General features: G+C 53.3%; 2 protein-coding genes across 2 annotated transcripts in view; both read left to right on the top strand.

The window, feature by feature from the left end:
* Positions 1-2,227, top strand: part of NUP205 (nucleoporin 205) — a 66,000-nt gene extending 63,773 nt beyond the window's left edge. The window contains exons 42-43 of the mRNA XM_075558709.1: positions 127-200; positions 1,896-2,227. Coding sequence (XP_075414824.1) covers positions 127-200; positions 1,896-2,048 — 227 coding nt within the window. The 3' untranslated portion in view covers positions 2,049-2,227. The remainder of the gene's footprint in view (positions 1-126; positions 201-1,895) is intronic.
* Positions 2,228-4,160: 1,933 nt separating this feature from the next.
* Positions 4,161-14,153, top strand: STMP1 (short transmembrane mitochondrial protein 1). The gene is made up of 3 exons (XM_075558710.1): positions 4,161-4,314; positions 12,532-12,585; positions 13,653-14,153. The coding sequence occupies exons 1-3, from the start codon at positions 4,300-4,302 to the stop codon at positions 13,725-13,727; spliced, it is 144 nt and encodes a 47-aa protein (XP_075414825.1). The 5' UTR covers positions 4,161-4,299; the 3' UTR covers positions 13,728-14,153.
* Positions 14,154-14,878: the final 725 nt, after the last annotated feature.

Here is a 14,878-nt window from a genome sequence, read left to right on the forward strand (position 1 = left end):
GGCATCAGCTGGCTGGCTGGGCGCCCGAGCTCTCCCCTGGAGTGTGCTCCTGTGCGTCCCTGATTCGTGTCTCCTCCAGGCCTTGTGCTTCTCGCCATGCGGTCTGACTGTGCCTTTCATCTCTAGATTCCTTCGCCCCTGACACCAGCTTGGACTTCAGGAGAGGGCTGACCGTCGTGAGTCAGCACGACGTAGACCAGGTCAGGTCCAACCCAGCCGGGGACCAGGGGTGGGTCTGTCCCCACATGTGGACCACAAAAGATGAGGGCCCACAAGCCTGACGTGTTCATGAGCATCCACTCCAGGGCTGCATACAGAGACCTGGTGTGACCACCTGGCAGCTGTGTAACTTAGAACAGTTTAACGTCTGAGCCTTTCTTTCCTCACCTGGACCCTGTGAATGAGAATCACATTCACATAGACTTTTGTCAGAATTTGGGGCGGTTTTCTGGCCATGCACCCCCTTGTCCAGGCCATGGGATACAGTTAAGTGCTCAGAAAGTAGGAGGCATTATTGCCTGGAAACTCCAGGTGCCATTTAGAGAACTGGAGCACTGTCGTCTCCCCGCCCCACCCCCACCCCCTTACACACATACCCACATTTAAAATGAACCTTGTAGGGCTTTTTGGCACAAATATCACTTGGCATGTGATTTTCAGTGGGGAGGAGCTGTTGAGCCCCCGCTGTGGTGGCGACCATAACACAGCCTCATTCCCCAGTGATGTCCTGGAGAAAGCACGTGCCAAGCACAGCACTGTTGGGCAACGTGTGGGGAGGGATGGACGAGCAGCCCTGGACAGTGACCACGAGAGACTCCTGTGGCACCGTGGTCACATCTGCTCTTAGCAGGGAAACGGAGGCCCGCTCCATCTACCACGAGGCGGCTGACGGGTAGCCTTTCCTTCACCTGGTCCCTCCTAACCTCAGCCAGCACAGGCCCCAGCCTCGGGATCACCCCGCCCTGAGTGACTCCCTCCATGTGACTGGGCTGTGGGGAGTTCCTGGGGGAAGGAAGGGAGGCTTGCCATGTGCAGAAATCGTTGAAGAACCCACCATGGAAGGTGACTCAGATGCAGGTTTAATGAACAGCCGTGTTCCTGCTCTGTGTAGACATGGTCTGCTGTGCAGTTGGGGCAAACACGACACTAATAGACCATTTCATACAAGGGTCTGCTGTGATTTTGATGCAGACCCCAGGGCAAAGAGGGCTGTCCAATGCTGAGCTTCATTTTAACATTTCTGTATTCAAAAGAGCAGCCCTGTTGTTAGGCTGTTAACTGCAAGGTCAGCAGTTCAAAGCCCTAGCAACTCCGAGGGAGAAAGGTATGATTCACAGTCTTAGAAACCCACAGGGGCAGTTCTTCACTGTCCTATGAGTGGGAATTGCCTGGGTGACAGGGAGCTTGTGGTTTGGTCTCTAAAAGGTCCATCCGGAACAACATGTGCTTCCCAACAGCTCACGAACTCTGAAGAACTTAACAGGATTTATCCACTACACCCCTCCCCATTTTTCTAGAAAGTATGCAATTGTTTTAATTTATAAAATGAAGTTAGATAGCAAAGGAAAAGCTCCCTCCTTGCTTTTCTCCTACTCTTTGTTTCTTTTCCCCAAGGCAGCCTCTCTCCACAGATCCCCCAGGGGCCCTCCGGGACTCCTTTGTGTGTGTTAGGATATCTTCAGCCACAACCGTTCAGCTACTTACAGGAAAGGACCTGGGGAAATGCATTCGGGAGGGAATGGGGAACTGGGTCTGCTGGGCGGTGAGTCTGGCATCCGAGCCAGGTCCAGTCCATTGCACAAGGCCACCCTGGAACTTTGGATCGCTGGGCGTAGAGTGGGGAGAGTGTTGGTGTCTGTGGTTCTAAAGACGCGCTGTCATCTGTGTCCCTCCAGCTTCAGGCCGACTCCATCAATGCCTTCGGAGAATCGCTGCAAAAGAAACTTCTGGACATTGAAGGACTGTACTCCAAAGTCCGCTCTCGCTATAGCTTCATCCAAGCCCTGGTCCGGCGTGTCCGGGGCCTGCTGAGGGTGTCCAGGAGTTGATGGGCCGGGAAAGAGGGATGGGGGAAGGGGTTCTTTTTAGAGATTACTTTATTTCTAAATTATGAACAAAAGATATTTTGTATTTTTTTCTTTACATATGGACATCTTTTCTGTAAACTTCTTTTATTGGTCCCGTCCTTACTAGTACAAAATAAACCCTTTTTAAAAATATAAAAAAACCAGATGTATGCTGTTTTATCTGGGGCGGGGGGGGGGGGGAGGGAATGGACAATGGGGTGGATTTCCTTGGCAGATGGGAAGTGCACTTACTCTGATTTCTCTCCCTCTTTCTTTGGACATTTACAGGGACCCACCTCTAGCCTCGGCCATGTTTACGTAGCCTGTTCTCAGAACCACGAACCATGCATTCTAGAAATGCTTCCCCAAGGCAGCCCATCCTCCTCACCTTTCATCATGTGTGCTCTTGCCCTCTTGCCCATCTTTTCTGCACATGCGCCTGAGCCAAAGATTTACCTCTTTTACATGGTTGGCATTGTGGTTGGAGCCAGAGCATTTTCGGCCAGCCACCACTCCAGTTCTTGCCCAGTGGCTCCCCATCTGAAGGGACGTTTCCCGCTTCCTGGCCCAGTGTGCCCAAAGACTGCTGCGGGGAGGTGAGAAGCTGAGCCGTCCTGGAGCAGAAGGAAATGCATTCTCGTCTGTACTGTGTTTCTAAATACCTTGTAATGAAGTGTCTGTGACTTCTCAGTGTAGCTTTACAGACACCTTGTCCCTGTTATATTTGAGGCTCCCTTGCTGCCATCACTTGCTATTGGTAATCTCTGGGCCCTGACCTTGTGTACAGCAGACTGGAAGGTGGCCCAGTCTTGCATCAGTCAGCCGCACAGTCCCCACCATGTTGAAGGCCATCACAACAGCCACTGTGCCAGTCCATGTTCCGAGGCACCTCCTTGTCCTCCCCGTTACCAAGCATAGTGTGCTTATGCAGCAGATAACCCCTCGTGGTGGCGTGTTATGCTTGGCTTTGTTTGGCTAATGGTTGGAAGTAGATTGTCTTCCTAGTCTCAGCCAGAAGCTCCACTGAAACCTGTCCACCACAGGTGACCCTATGCTGTTGGAAATGCTGGCGGCGGAGCTCTGTTCCAGCAGTATTTAAGCCACCCAAGTAGGACAGACATGGTTAGCAGGGAGGTTCCCGTTAGTAAACAAGTCCAAGGGGATGGGAAGGAATCAATAACTGAATCCAAATATTGGCAATCATGCCTGTGGTTGGTGTAGCCAGGCATGTGGGAGGCTTTACTGTCGGGGGCAGAGGCAGGCACTAGTTTGGGGCTGAGAAAGGATTAGATTTACAAGGTAAAATAAGTGTCCCAAAGAGGTGATGGGCTAGAGGGCACCTGGTTCCAACTTGAAATTCGCGAGGAAAGTGATCCACTCGTGTGGTTGCACAAGATTAGTGCCTGAGCTCCGATAATCCTGGGGCCACATTCAGGACAGCAGAGAACAATGGAGGAACTGGAGAGCTGGAAGAAAGCCGAGGTGGAGAGAAGCCTCGTCGTTTTGGTGATTTGATTCTAAAGCGATCGCAGCTGCTCAGGGTCAGCTCAGCAGGCCAAAGAGGGAGAGGCTCATCTTGCAGTGAAGGTGGGTGCGCCGAGATGCCCACGGAGGGACTGAAGCGGGACTCGGGGTTTGCCTCCCTCGATCCCAACGACGTCACTTAGAGGAGATCCAGTGCCAGTTATGCCACTTGCACAGGTCGTCGTAGGTGCTTGGCGAGGGTGGGGTGTGTGTGTGGGGGGGGCGGGAGGTGGAATTGGACTTGAAGCTCTAAGCTAGTCCCTCGGCCCTCCCCAAACTCATTTGCTGCGGAGGACAGGCGGTTAAAACACAAGACCCCTGGGCCCCGGATGTGCAGAATGGGGGGGTGAGGAAAGGGGGGCGATGCCCTGCGGTTGGGGCGCTAAGCAGTCGGTGCAGCAGGCAGGGAGAGAAGGGCTTTGCTTACGAAAGAGCAGCGAGCTCGGAGCGCGCTCCCATCGGCGCCTGAGGAGGCGGGGCGAAGCCTGACGGCGTGGGCGGGGAGGGGCGGGGCGAAGTGGAGGAAAGGGCCGGGCTGGTCCCGGCGGGAAGGGGCCTGGCGGAGGGGCTCGGGGCGGGGCCTGGCGGGGCGTGACCCGGAAGCCGACCGCGGGTTCCGCCCCTCGCGCCGGGCAGGCAGGCAGGCAGGCTCGGCCGGGCCTAGGAGTCGTAGTCCGCCGCGTTGCCTGCTCGCTTCTCCGCTGACATCATGCTCCAGTTCCTGGTGAGTGCTCGGAGCGTCCGAAGAGCCAGCGGCTTCCCAGGCGCACAGTCGGGCGCCCCCAGCGTCGCTGACTGCGCCGGGCCTGCCTAGGCCGAGCCCCCCTCGCGGGCCGGGCTGTGGGGCTGTGTGGTGCTCTTGCGCCTAATTCCGTCGCGGGTGTTTTCCTGCCGCCAGTCACGCCTGCACGCCCCGCCCCCCACCGCCCGGGACCTCGGGTTCTGGCCTCCGGGCCGGGGCGGCACCCCGCTGGCCGGCGTTTCTGGGACCCTCCCCGAGTCCCCGCGCGGCCGGGCTGTAATAGGCCTCCTGGGACCTTCGAGAAGTGCCAGGCCCTGAGGATGGCGCCGACGCCGGGGCACCCGCCACCCTTTCCAGAATGCTGCTTTGGCGGGCAGCGAGTGTTCCCACGAGTGGGCACGGTGTGGCTCGCGGCACCACGACTCAGCTGAAAACCGGTTTTCGGGCAAAGCCAGGCGTCTTTCCAAGATCGCCTGCGAGAGGATTCAGTTGAGAGGCCCGTCAAACTCCCAAGCCAGAGCCTTCCCACCCAGCTTCTGTGTGTTCCAAACGCGGTGCTTTTTGCCTGGGAGGTAGGAGCCGGGGTGTGGGAATAGCTTTCCTGAGGTTGTCAAATCCGGGAAGGAAACAGTCCCCGTTGTGCTTTAGAAAGGTGGTGGTTGACTTTTAACTCTAGTGGCGCAGTGCGTTACACGTTGGGCTGCTCACCTAAGGCCAGCAGTTCGAAACCACCAGTGGCTCCTCTGGGAAAAGGAGGAGGCAGTCTTCGCCTGTAAAGAGTCACAACCTTGGAAACCCATAGGGGCAGATGTCCTCTGTTCCACGGGGTGGCTGAGTCAGAATCCACTCGTGGCAGTGAGTTCAGACTGGTGTGTGTGTGTGTGTGTCCCCAAAAGAAGGTTCCTGTCTATAAACTCAACCCCAACAAGGCTGCACCTCTGTTTCTGGAAGTTTCTCCAGTGTCCTAACTAGGTGTAGTGTAAGCATGGAAAGGAGCAGAAATACAGGTGGTCCCTGGTTTAAGATGAAGCTCCAGTTGGGTGACTCCATCTGAAGTTGGTTCTGACCTAAATGGAATACACCATTGTTGTTGTTTTTAGTTTTCATCATGATTGTTCTTTTTTTTTCTTCTTTTTTTACATTTTATTAGGGACTCATACAACTCTTATCACAATCCATACATATACATACATCAATTGTATAAAGCACATCCATACATTCCCCGCCCCAATCATTCTCAAGGCATTTGCTCTCCACTTAAGCCCCTTGCATCAGGTCCTCTTTTTTTTTTTCCCCCTCCCTCCTCTTTCCCCCCTCCCTCATGTGCCCTTGGTAATTTATACCTCGTTATTTTGTCATATCTTGCCCTATCCGGAGTCTCCCTTCCCCCCTTCTCTGCTGTCCCTCTCCCAGGGAAGAGGTCACACGTGGATCTTTGTAATCAGTTCCCCCTTTCCAACCCACTCACCCTTCACTCTCCCAGCTTCGCCCCTCACACCCTTGGTCCTGAAGGTATCATCCACCCTGGATTCCCTGTACCTCTAGCCCTCATATGTACCAGTGTACAGCCTCTGTCCTATCCAGCCCTGCAAGGTAGAATTCGGATCATGGTAGTTGGGGGGAGGAAGCATCCAGGATCTGGGGGAAAGCTGTGTTCTTCATCGGTACTACCTCGCACCCTAATTAACCCATCTCCTCTCCTAAACCCCTCTATGAGGGGATCTCCATTGGCCGACACTTGGGCCTTCACTCTGCACTTCCCCCTTCATTTAATACGGTATATATATATATATATATATATATATATACATATACATATATACATATACACATACATACACACACTTGTATCTTTTTTTTTTTTTGCATGATGCCTTATACCTGGTACCTTGGCACCTCGTGATCGCACTGGCCGGTGTGCTTCTTCCATGTGGGCTTTTTTGCTTCTGAGCTAGATGGCCGCTTGTTCACCTTCAAGCCTTTAAGACCCCAGATGCAATATCCTTTGATAGCCGGGCACCATCAGCTTTCTTTGCCACATTTACTTATACACCCATTTGTCTTCAGCGATCCTATCATGGAGGTGTGCAGTCAATGATATGATTTTTTGTTCTTTGATGCCTGGTATCTGATCCCTTCGGGACCACTCGATCACACAGGCTGGTGTGTTCTTCCATGTGGACTTTGTTGCTTCTGAGCTAGATGGCCGCTTGTTTATCTTCAAGCCTTTAAGACCCCAGTCACTATCTCTTTTGATAGCCGGGCACCATCAGCTTTCTTCACCACATTTACTTGTTCACCCACTTTGGCTCCAGCCGTTGTGTCGGGAGAGTGAGCATCATAGAATTCCAATTTAATAAAAGAAGGTATTCATGCATTGAGGGAGTGTTTGAGTAGAGGCCCAAGGTCCTTCCGCCACCTTAATACTTGACCTATAAATATAGACACATAGATCTATTTCCCCATCCTCCTATATATATTTGCATGTACACGTCTTTGTCTAGACCTCCATGAATGCCCTTTGACTCCTAGCTCTTTCCTCCATCTCCCTTGACTTTCCTCCTGCCCTACTACCATGCTTCGTCGCCACCTGAGTATGATTGTTCTTTTATATCACTATCTCAATCTCTCTCTGAAGGATACGATTCAACATCTGAGAAGTGATAGCGGCCTCAAATCCTGAGCTGCAATGTTGTGTGTGGTTGATATTCACTAACTGGAATAGGTACTCGAACACTAAGAGCCAGCTGGTCGTAATGCCAAAATGTGAGGCTGGGCCTACCTGTAATTCCGCCAAACTCCAAGCTTATCCTGACTCATCTGATGAACAGCCAGCCATCTGGATTAGCCCCGCTGTGTAAGACAGTCTGTCTGTAACTCTCTGATCAGTTGGAAGGCCAGCGATTCAGTCACACTCCAGATGGAGCATATTTGGTGTGGGATAAACACTTGCTGTGTGTTATAAAAGGAGCCCTGGTAATGCCATGGGTTAGGCGTTAGGCAGCTCACTTCAAAGTTGGCAGTTCAGACTCAGCCGGGAGAAAGAGGAGACTGCTCCAATAAACAGTCACATTCTTGGGAACCCTAACCAGCAGGTCTGCTCTGTCCTGCAGGGTGGCAGTGGGTCGTAGTTGACTAGAGGGCAGAAGGTGATGGGTGTGTAACAAATGCAGATGTGACTGAGAATTGGGGATTGTCAAATGAGTGATGTGGAAGCCTTCCCTGGCGCAGAACTGCCTGGGAGCGCCTGCTGGGCTCTCGGGTGGGTGTCCCTACCTCCCACTGGCAGCAGTGCGGTGGCCTTACTGTCCACATTTCCCCCTGCCCCCTCCTTACTGTCTGTGCTCTGAGTCATCATCTGAGAAGAAGTAAGGATGGGTAGATGTCGCAGGTGTGCGCCTGTGGCTTTCACCCCTGACCGGTCATCACATGGTCCTGTGTTCATGTAATAGCTGAAGAGTTGGACTTGAATTTGGTTGATAACAACAGTGGGAACACGGACAGGTTATTCAGGTTCCCGCAACTTCAGGTCCCACCCCTGAGAATTGGACTTGCCCTCCTGGACTTATTCCAAGGAGCAAACAAACAAACAAACACATGGATGCTCCGCAGACAGCGGACCCGCACTGAGGTCTGGAATCTTGAGGGGCGGTTCTTTGGCAGAGTGTTGGTTCGCTTCGCTTCTTCTCAGGTGAGGGCTTTCGTTGACCTCGGGGGTGGGGGTGGGAGGGAAGCAAGTAATGAGCCACTTAAATTAGCATGTGCACTGCCACCACACAGTTCAAAATGTCTTCTCTAAGGAGCCCTAGTGGGGCAGTGACTGAAAGAGAGGTCAGGGGTTGGAATCCACCTGGAGAGATAGGGCCAAGAGGGCGGCCTCGGAAGCCCTCTGGGTCGGTCTGCCTGTTTGAAAGCCCATGTGCTCGTTTGTGCCGTTTATTAAGTCCTTTCGCGGGTATTCCTCCTGGATGGAAAGATTCCCCCATCATCCCAATCTTGAAAACCTTTCCTCCTAATCCTGTTGCTTCCTTTCCCGAGGCTTCCCAGTCTTTATGTAAGCAGACTGCCCCATCTTTCTCAGAGCAAATGATGAGCTCAAACTGCCAACTTTTGGCTAGGCAGCCAACACCTGATGGCAGTGCCATGAGGGCCCCTTCTGTGACTACTGGCTGTACTGTGATTCATGTCTGGTCATTTTAAGGTGCCTTGTGCCTTTGAAGGGAAGCCTACTGCCTGTTGGGCTGGTAACTTCTCTTTCCTCCCCCTCCTGAAGTCTGTGGCCACAGGGCACTCTTGACACTTGGCATGTACTGGGCAGAGTTGTCTGCCCGGGACTGTGGCAATCAGTATCTGGGTGTCCCAGTTGAGAAGCTGCTTGATCTTATCCCCCTGTTTTCATTTGGACTCCCTCCTAATCCTGTCAGGCCATCATCTTTCACCTCTTTTGACAGCTTCACACAAGGCTTGCCTCTTCCTCCTTGTTCTGGCCCTGCCCACCCTCTGCCTGACTCCTTTGCCTCAGCCCCAGCCCCTCTGAACCCACTGCCTCGCCCCTCCCCTGACGCCACTGACCAAGTTTTTCAGACCCTAAATAAGCCACCTGATCTTTGGCTCGTGTTTCATGATAAGTTCCATATTAAGGAGCCCTGTGGCCTTGTAGGACAAGCACTGGGCTACTATCTGCAAGATGGGCAGGTCAAACCCACTGGCCACTCAGAGGGAGAAAGGCGAGGCTGCCTGCTCCCATGAAGGTGGACAGCCACGGAAACCCTTTCTGGGGTCACTGTGAACTGGAATGGACTTGCCTGCAGAGTGAGTGAGTGTTTGTGTGTGTGTGTGTGTGTGTGTGGTGGGGGGGTGTGCTTTGTGTTCTCTGAACCTACTGGGTGCCAGACACACATATTTTGACGTGCTGTGCAAACATGACTTCTGGGACCCTTGGTTTCCCAGCGGAGCCCAGGCGGTCATGGGTCCTCTCTTACAGGGCTGTGGCGAGCCCGAGGTCATTCATGAAGTGTGAGAAGCTCCCCAGCTCAGTAAGGATCAGCTGTACTGGAAGCCACCAGCCCTTCACTACCCCTCTAAGGGAAACTTTTCTCTTTGTGTCCCTCCAACTTGTTGGTGAGCAGATCTTTCTAGGCTGCCCTTGGATCAGCTGTACATAAACATAAGCTAAATCCCTGCCATTCTGGCTTAGCAATCCTAGATAAGGTTTCCATGGCTGAAAATCTTGGATGTAGACTGCCACAGCTTCCTCCCACAGAGTGGCTGGTGGGTTTGAACTCCTAACCTTTAGTTGCTGGGCACTTCCCTACTGTGCTGCTAGCTGGTGTCAGTTGTAAGCTTGCACTTGGAAGTCTCTCTAGTCCAGCGTTAGGTCACCACTGCTTGGTTTGACTCTGAAGTTGCCCCAGGTCACTGCTTCCACAGGTCATCACTTTTCAGTCTGGGTCCCTGTCTCCTCCCCTGGTTCTTCTCCTTGCAGTTAAAGAGCACTTGCAACCCCACGCCAGCCCCCACGCCAGCCCCTTAGGGAGCTGAAGAGCTGTGCTTGGCACCTTCCTCCACCTTGATTTCCTTTGGGATAGACTGCTCCACTCCCCCCCCCCCTTCTTTGTGATTGCCACTTCCTGCTGCCCGCGCCTCTACCAATATCGTCATGTTCCAGTCCTTTGACGGCATGACTCCCCAGCCACGGGAGGACCGGGCTGCTGCTCCACTCGCACCTGCCATTGCTGACTGTGCCCAGTCACCCTCTTCACAAGCTGACAGAAACTGCCTTCCCCCATGGAACTGCCTCTTCTCACCTCTCACCTGCCTTTCTCCGTACCTTTCTGCTGTTCACCCGCGGCAACAGACAACCTGTGTTTCAGACTGGCTAAATGAGCCTCCTCCATCCTAACCACCCTCTGGGCGGCCAGCCTTCAGGCACGTCCCATCCCCCTGTTTGTCCGTCCAGCCTCGCTCCCTGCTCCTTGCAGGAGGCTCTCCTGAGGTGTGAGGCCCGTGCACGGATGGGCCCAGCTCTCCGGGTGTCTGGTTCTCACGTGTCCTTCTACAGCATTTTACTCCTCTAGGTCACAGGCCAGCACGTTGTCTGCTTTCCTGTGTTCCCAGGCCTTTCTTGTTTGTGTTGCTGTTGTGAGTGGCATCCTTTGTGAGGTGACCTCCCTGCTGATGAACGGACATGCTAGCAATTTTCATAGACTGAGTGTCTACCCAGCTCTGGCCGCGGCTCGGGCGGCGCCCAGGGGAAATCGGTGAGGGGATACTGTGAAGGCAGCTGGCTCACCAGTAAGTGACAGGACGGTGCCCTCCCAAGGGCTTCAGTCGACTTCTCTCAGGGTTTATGGACTGTGTCTGCAGGGCACCTCCCAGGTGTCTCCCTTCCGTGTTCACGGGAGTGCCGCTTTCACTTTAGTGTGATGTTTGTGTGTGACAGTTTCTAGCAGGTTAGGGAGACTTTTATTTTTAGCTTGTTTGGAAGGGTTCCCCAGGCCCGCCTCTTGAGGCAGCTGCGGCTGAATGAACTGCAGGGCTGAGGAAGATAAGGCACACAGGGCCGTTTGTACCCATGCCTCTGTGATGGATGGTCTCGCTGCGTCTGGAGCAAAGCTTGAAAGCCACAGTAGCAGCTTCCCTCCCACTCACTGCTTCTGGCTTTGCTCACCTCAAACCAAATCCTTCTGCCCCGCGGGGCTGTTTGGAATGCCAGTTGTAGCCGTGCTTGGTAAAGAAAAGGACATTCTGCTTAGATTTCACAAACCCTTGGAAACAAATACAAGTTGCTGCAGATTCTCGCTGTAACCAGGACTCGGGGTGTAGTTTAAGAAGATGGGCTATGATGAGTCATCTTCCAGACTTGTCAGCAGTGTTCACGCTGGGCTTTTACCATGAGCTGTCCCCAGATAAAAGCTGACCTCCCCACGTGACAGCCACTTTCCCACGGGGCAGCAGGGCCTGGAGCAGCTTGTCAGAGCAGTCAGGTGTCTTTAGAGTTGGCTCTGCTTGTACGTTTCTTGAAGCCAGAGAGCAGGTTCATGCTCATGGGGAAAGAACTGGGAGTGACTGAGAGGAGAAGCTGTGGTTGGCATTGCTGGAAGCACTGCCTGTCTGAGCATCCTCACTTCCTGCTCTCACACTGCCCCCCTTTCCAAACACAGTCCTCTCTAGGAAGCGTGGGGAGACCGTGTGTGTTCAAGCCTTTATCCCGGGGAGCTGACATTTTGGCAGATTGTACTCGTGTCTTTGTAACGGCGTATTGAGAGAGAACCCACATGCAGGGCAATCCAACCCTAAAGTGCACCCTAGCGCAGGAGCTCCTGCTGTGCAGCTGCCACCACGGAGTCTAGAACGTGTTCGTGGCCCCCAAAGGCGTGCATGCCCATGAGCCTTCACCCCTCACGTGCCCTTTTCCCCAGCCCTGGCAGCACTGTCTGTGTTCTGTCGGGGGCTTTGTCTCTTCTGAACATGTCCTGTGTAGGGAATCATGATGGGCTTCTTCCATGCATCGTGATGCTTTCCAACTCCGTCCGTGTTGCAGGTGAACCAGTCCCGAGTCCTCTGTTGGTAGATGCCACGTTGACAGTGAAGTAGGAGCGAGGACACTGTGGGGCAATGCTTTCTGAGTCTGGGAGTGCACATTGGCAAGTTCCAGAGAGGGTGAGGGTCAGGGTCTTGCCTGAAGGTGCGCAGCCAGGCAGTGGGAGAGTTGAAACAACAGTTGATTTTTCCCTTAAAGTGTTTCCAATTCCGTGTTCTTCCAGCTCGGGGCTGAGCTGACATTCTCAGCTCCTCTCTCTCTCTTTAAAGCAAATGGAATATTCTCGCTGGGTTCGGAAACCTGTTGTGTCTGCATGGGTCCAGTCCATAGAGTGTAGTCACTCTGCCGCTTGGTAAAATACTCCTTTGTAAGACATGTTTGATTAGTCAAAGACCAGGAAGTGGTTTCTAGAACTTAGCAACCAAGTATTGTAGGGTCTGTGAGAGGACCGTGTGGGGTGCCTTTACTGCTCAGTGCCACCATTCTTAGCTTGGCTTCACCGCTCTTGAATGACCGTTGGGGAGTGTTTCTGTGCTTGTTTCATAGAAGAAAACTGGCTCCCTTCCGCAGCGCCCTCAGGTTGGACACAAGATCCTCACTGTAAGGTTGCCTTCAGAACTCGGGCCCGAGTAACCCCTTCCCTTCTATGCTTGCAGCTTGGATTCACGTTTGGCAACATCGTTGGGATGTATCTGGCTCAGAACTATGATGTAAGTGACTGTCTGCATGTCCTCCTTGACCCCATGTAACTGTTTTATGGTGATTTGTCATTGCTGAGGTAAGTAAGGTATGCCTTTCAGCAGAAAGAAGGGTCGTGGGTGTGAGGGAAAGATCTGGAACTTTGTAGAAAGGTTTTCTGATATTCAAAAGTATCTGTGTAGACGCCACTGAAGCGGGTCTCCTCCACGTCACCACTAGAGGGCAATGCCCTACTACCAGTGTTGACAGGCTCAGGATGCTCCACCCTCCTTGTCCTGCCCAGTGGGGAGGTCCCAGAGGCATGGGGAGCTAGAGCAGGACAGGCTTAGGGAGGACAGGGTTGTGCAGTCGGGGTTTTATCACCCTCGCCGTATAGATGGGGACCTTGAAACCAGGTGACCACTGTCCAAGCCTAGAGGTGGGGTGCAGGGAGTAAGTAGGAGGCTGGCACTTGGTTAAAGGGTCAACGTAGGGAGACATGTTAACCGAAGCTCTGGTCACTGTGCTTGGCCCCTGTTGGTCATTTTCTCAGCTGGGCAGTCATCCCTTTGTGGCACAGTGTGGCTAGCGGGGGGCTGAATGGGACATGACAGCTGACTCACAAGTCAGGGAGGGAGGCTGGCTTGGGGTCAGAGTCAGCCAATTGTCCACAAAGGCCTGGGTAGCTGGAGCTTGGGGTGGGTTTCACTGCTGGTAACGTGTGTTATGTCAGCTTGCCGTTTGCTGAGGCTCTGCCCGCTGTTCACTGGTGGGGCTCAGGTGCAGATTTACCCAGGCACATGCTGCCCAGTAGCTGAGGTCGGTGAGTCAGTGTTGTCACGCTGGGAAATCAGTCAGTGTCCAACCTCACAGCGCTGACCCAGCCATGGAACTTCACCACATGCGGCCGCTGAAGCTCCGGCTCTGGCTCCGTGGAAGCCAGCAAACAAAGACCGGTTTATCGTAAAAAGCAGTAATAATGAAAACATTTTTTAAAAAGGTATTTGACTTGTCAGAACAGACCAGAACCCACATAAGCCGGGACCTTCTTGGGTTTGATAGATGCAAAATGGCATTAATCTTGTTTTCCTTTTCAAAGATACCAAACCTATCCAAGAAACTTGAAGACATTAAGAAGGACTTGGACACCAAGAAGAAGCCACCTAGCTCCTGAGACGACTGCGTTGCCCTTGGACTCACGGATGGGCCTGCCCTTAAGGGCTGCCTCACCTTGAACTCAGACCCATTTCTATCGCTGTGTCAGGCCCCGAGTTGCTCTACAGCCCAAATGGGGCACCAGTTAGTGTTCCCAGTATTGATCCCACATCCCCACCACACCCACCCTTCTTCCAGCTGCTCAGGGGACCCTCAGACTGGATGGGGCTGCTAGGGCAGTAAACACACCTGCAACTCGCCGCCTCGCCTTTGTTCTTGGGGATTCCTACCACCCTTTTTTCAAAAGAAATCTTGATTTTTGTATAGCTGGTCAGGTACACATCCTGTCAATTTCACAGCATCAGCCGTTGTAACAGGTGCTTGGTAACTCTGTGGTGTTACATGATGCAGTTTCAAAGCAATTAAAATTATGAGCTTGACGCCAGCTTCCAGGGAATTGCCCCTTTGTTTTACACTGTGGTGGGCAGCGCGAGCGTTGCTCATTTAACCAGAGGTTAGGTTTACGGTTGCCTCTCTGAGAAACTGCTGTGGGAACTTACTAGGCCCAGGGATTGCGCCCGTGGAGAGCAGAGGTCCTTCTGGTTTTCGGCCATGATCACAGCATGTAGGCGGCCGTGGTGCCCATGGTGTCTGGGCGGCTCTGCTCCCTCCAGGGGACTGCATAGTGCAGGGGCTAGAGAGACGAGTAATGGAGAAGTCATCTCAGGAAATTTTAGACCCTGTCACGGTTTTCAAAACAACATCTTTATGTTACAACCTGAGCGAGAGCCTCCTCAAAAGTGTGGCCGCCGTGTGCAGTCGGAGCCGCCATCTAGGAGGAGGGCCCGGCCCTGCCTATGCCATTCGGACGTGCTTTCCCTGCCTTCTGATCTGGCCCTGGCCGTCCGTCAAATAAGACATGTTTTCTTCATATAAGAGGTGTTTGCACAGTCACGGTTTCCAGGAGTCAAGTACAAGGGTGATTGGTGGAAAGGGCCTCCCCGAGGCCTGGCTCAAGCTTCTCTCCATGCTGCCAGCCCCCTGTTGGGCACACGTGTGCGCAGGGCACCCGCCACACATCCACGCCTGCCCCTTGGCGCCCTGTTTTTAAATGGTGCTCCGTCGCTCTGGAGGTCAGTCAGGTGTCAGTGCTGCTGTTCGGGCTCCAGC

The sequence above is a fragment of the Tenrec ecaudatus genome, chromosome 9 (assembly GCF_050624435.1).
Source record: "Tenrec ecaudatus isolate mTenEca1 chromosome 9, mTenEca1.hap1, whole genome shotgun sequence".
In the NCBI taxonomy this organism is placed as follows: domain Eukaryota; kingdom Metazoa; phylum Chordata; class Mammalia; order Afrosoricida; family Tenrecidae; genus Tenrec; species Tenrec ecaudatus.

What these genes read in the sequence shown, in the direction of transcription:
- STMP1 (XM_075558710.1), top strand. An exon ending in ATCTGGCTCAGAACTATGAT is followed by an intron (nt 12,586 to 13,652) that starts GTAAGTGACTGT and finishes TCCTTTTCAAAG; the next exon opens with ATACCAAACCTATCCAAGAA.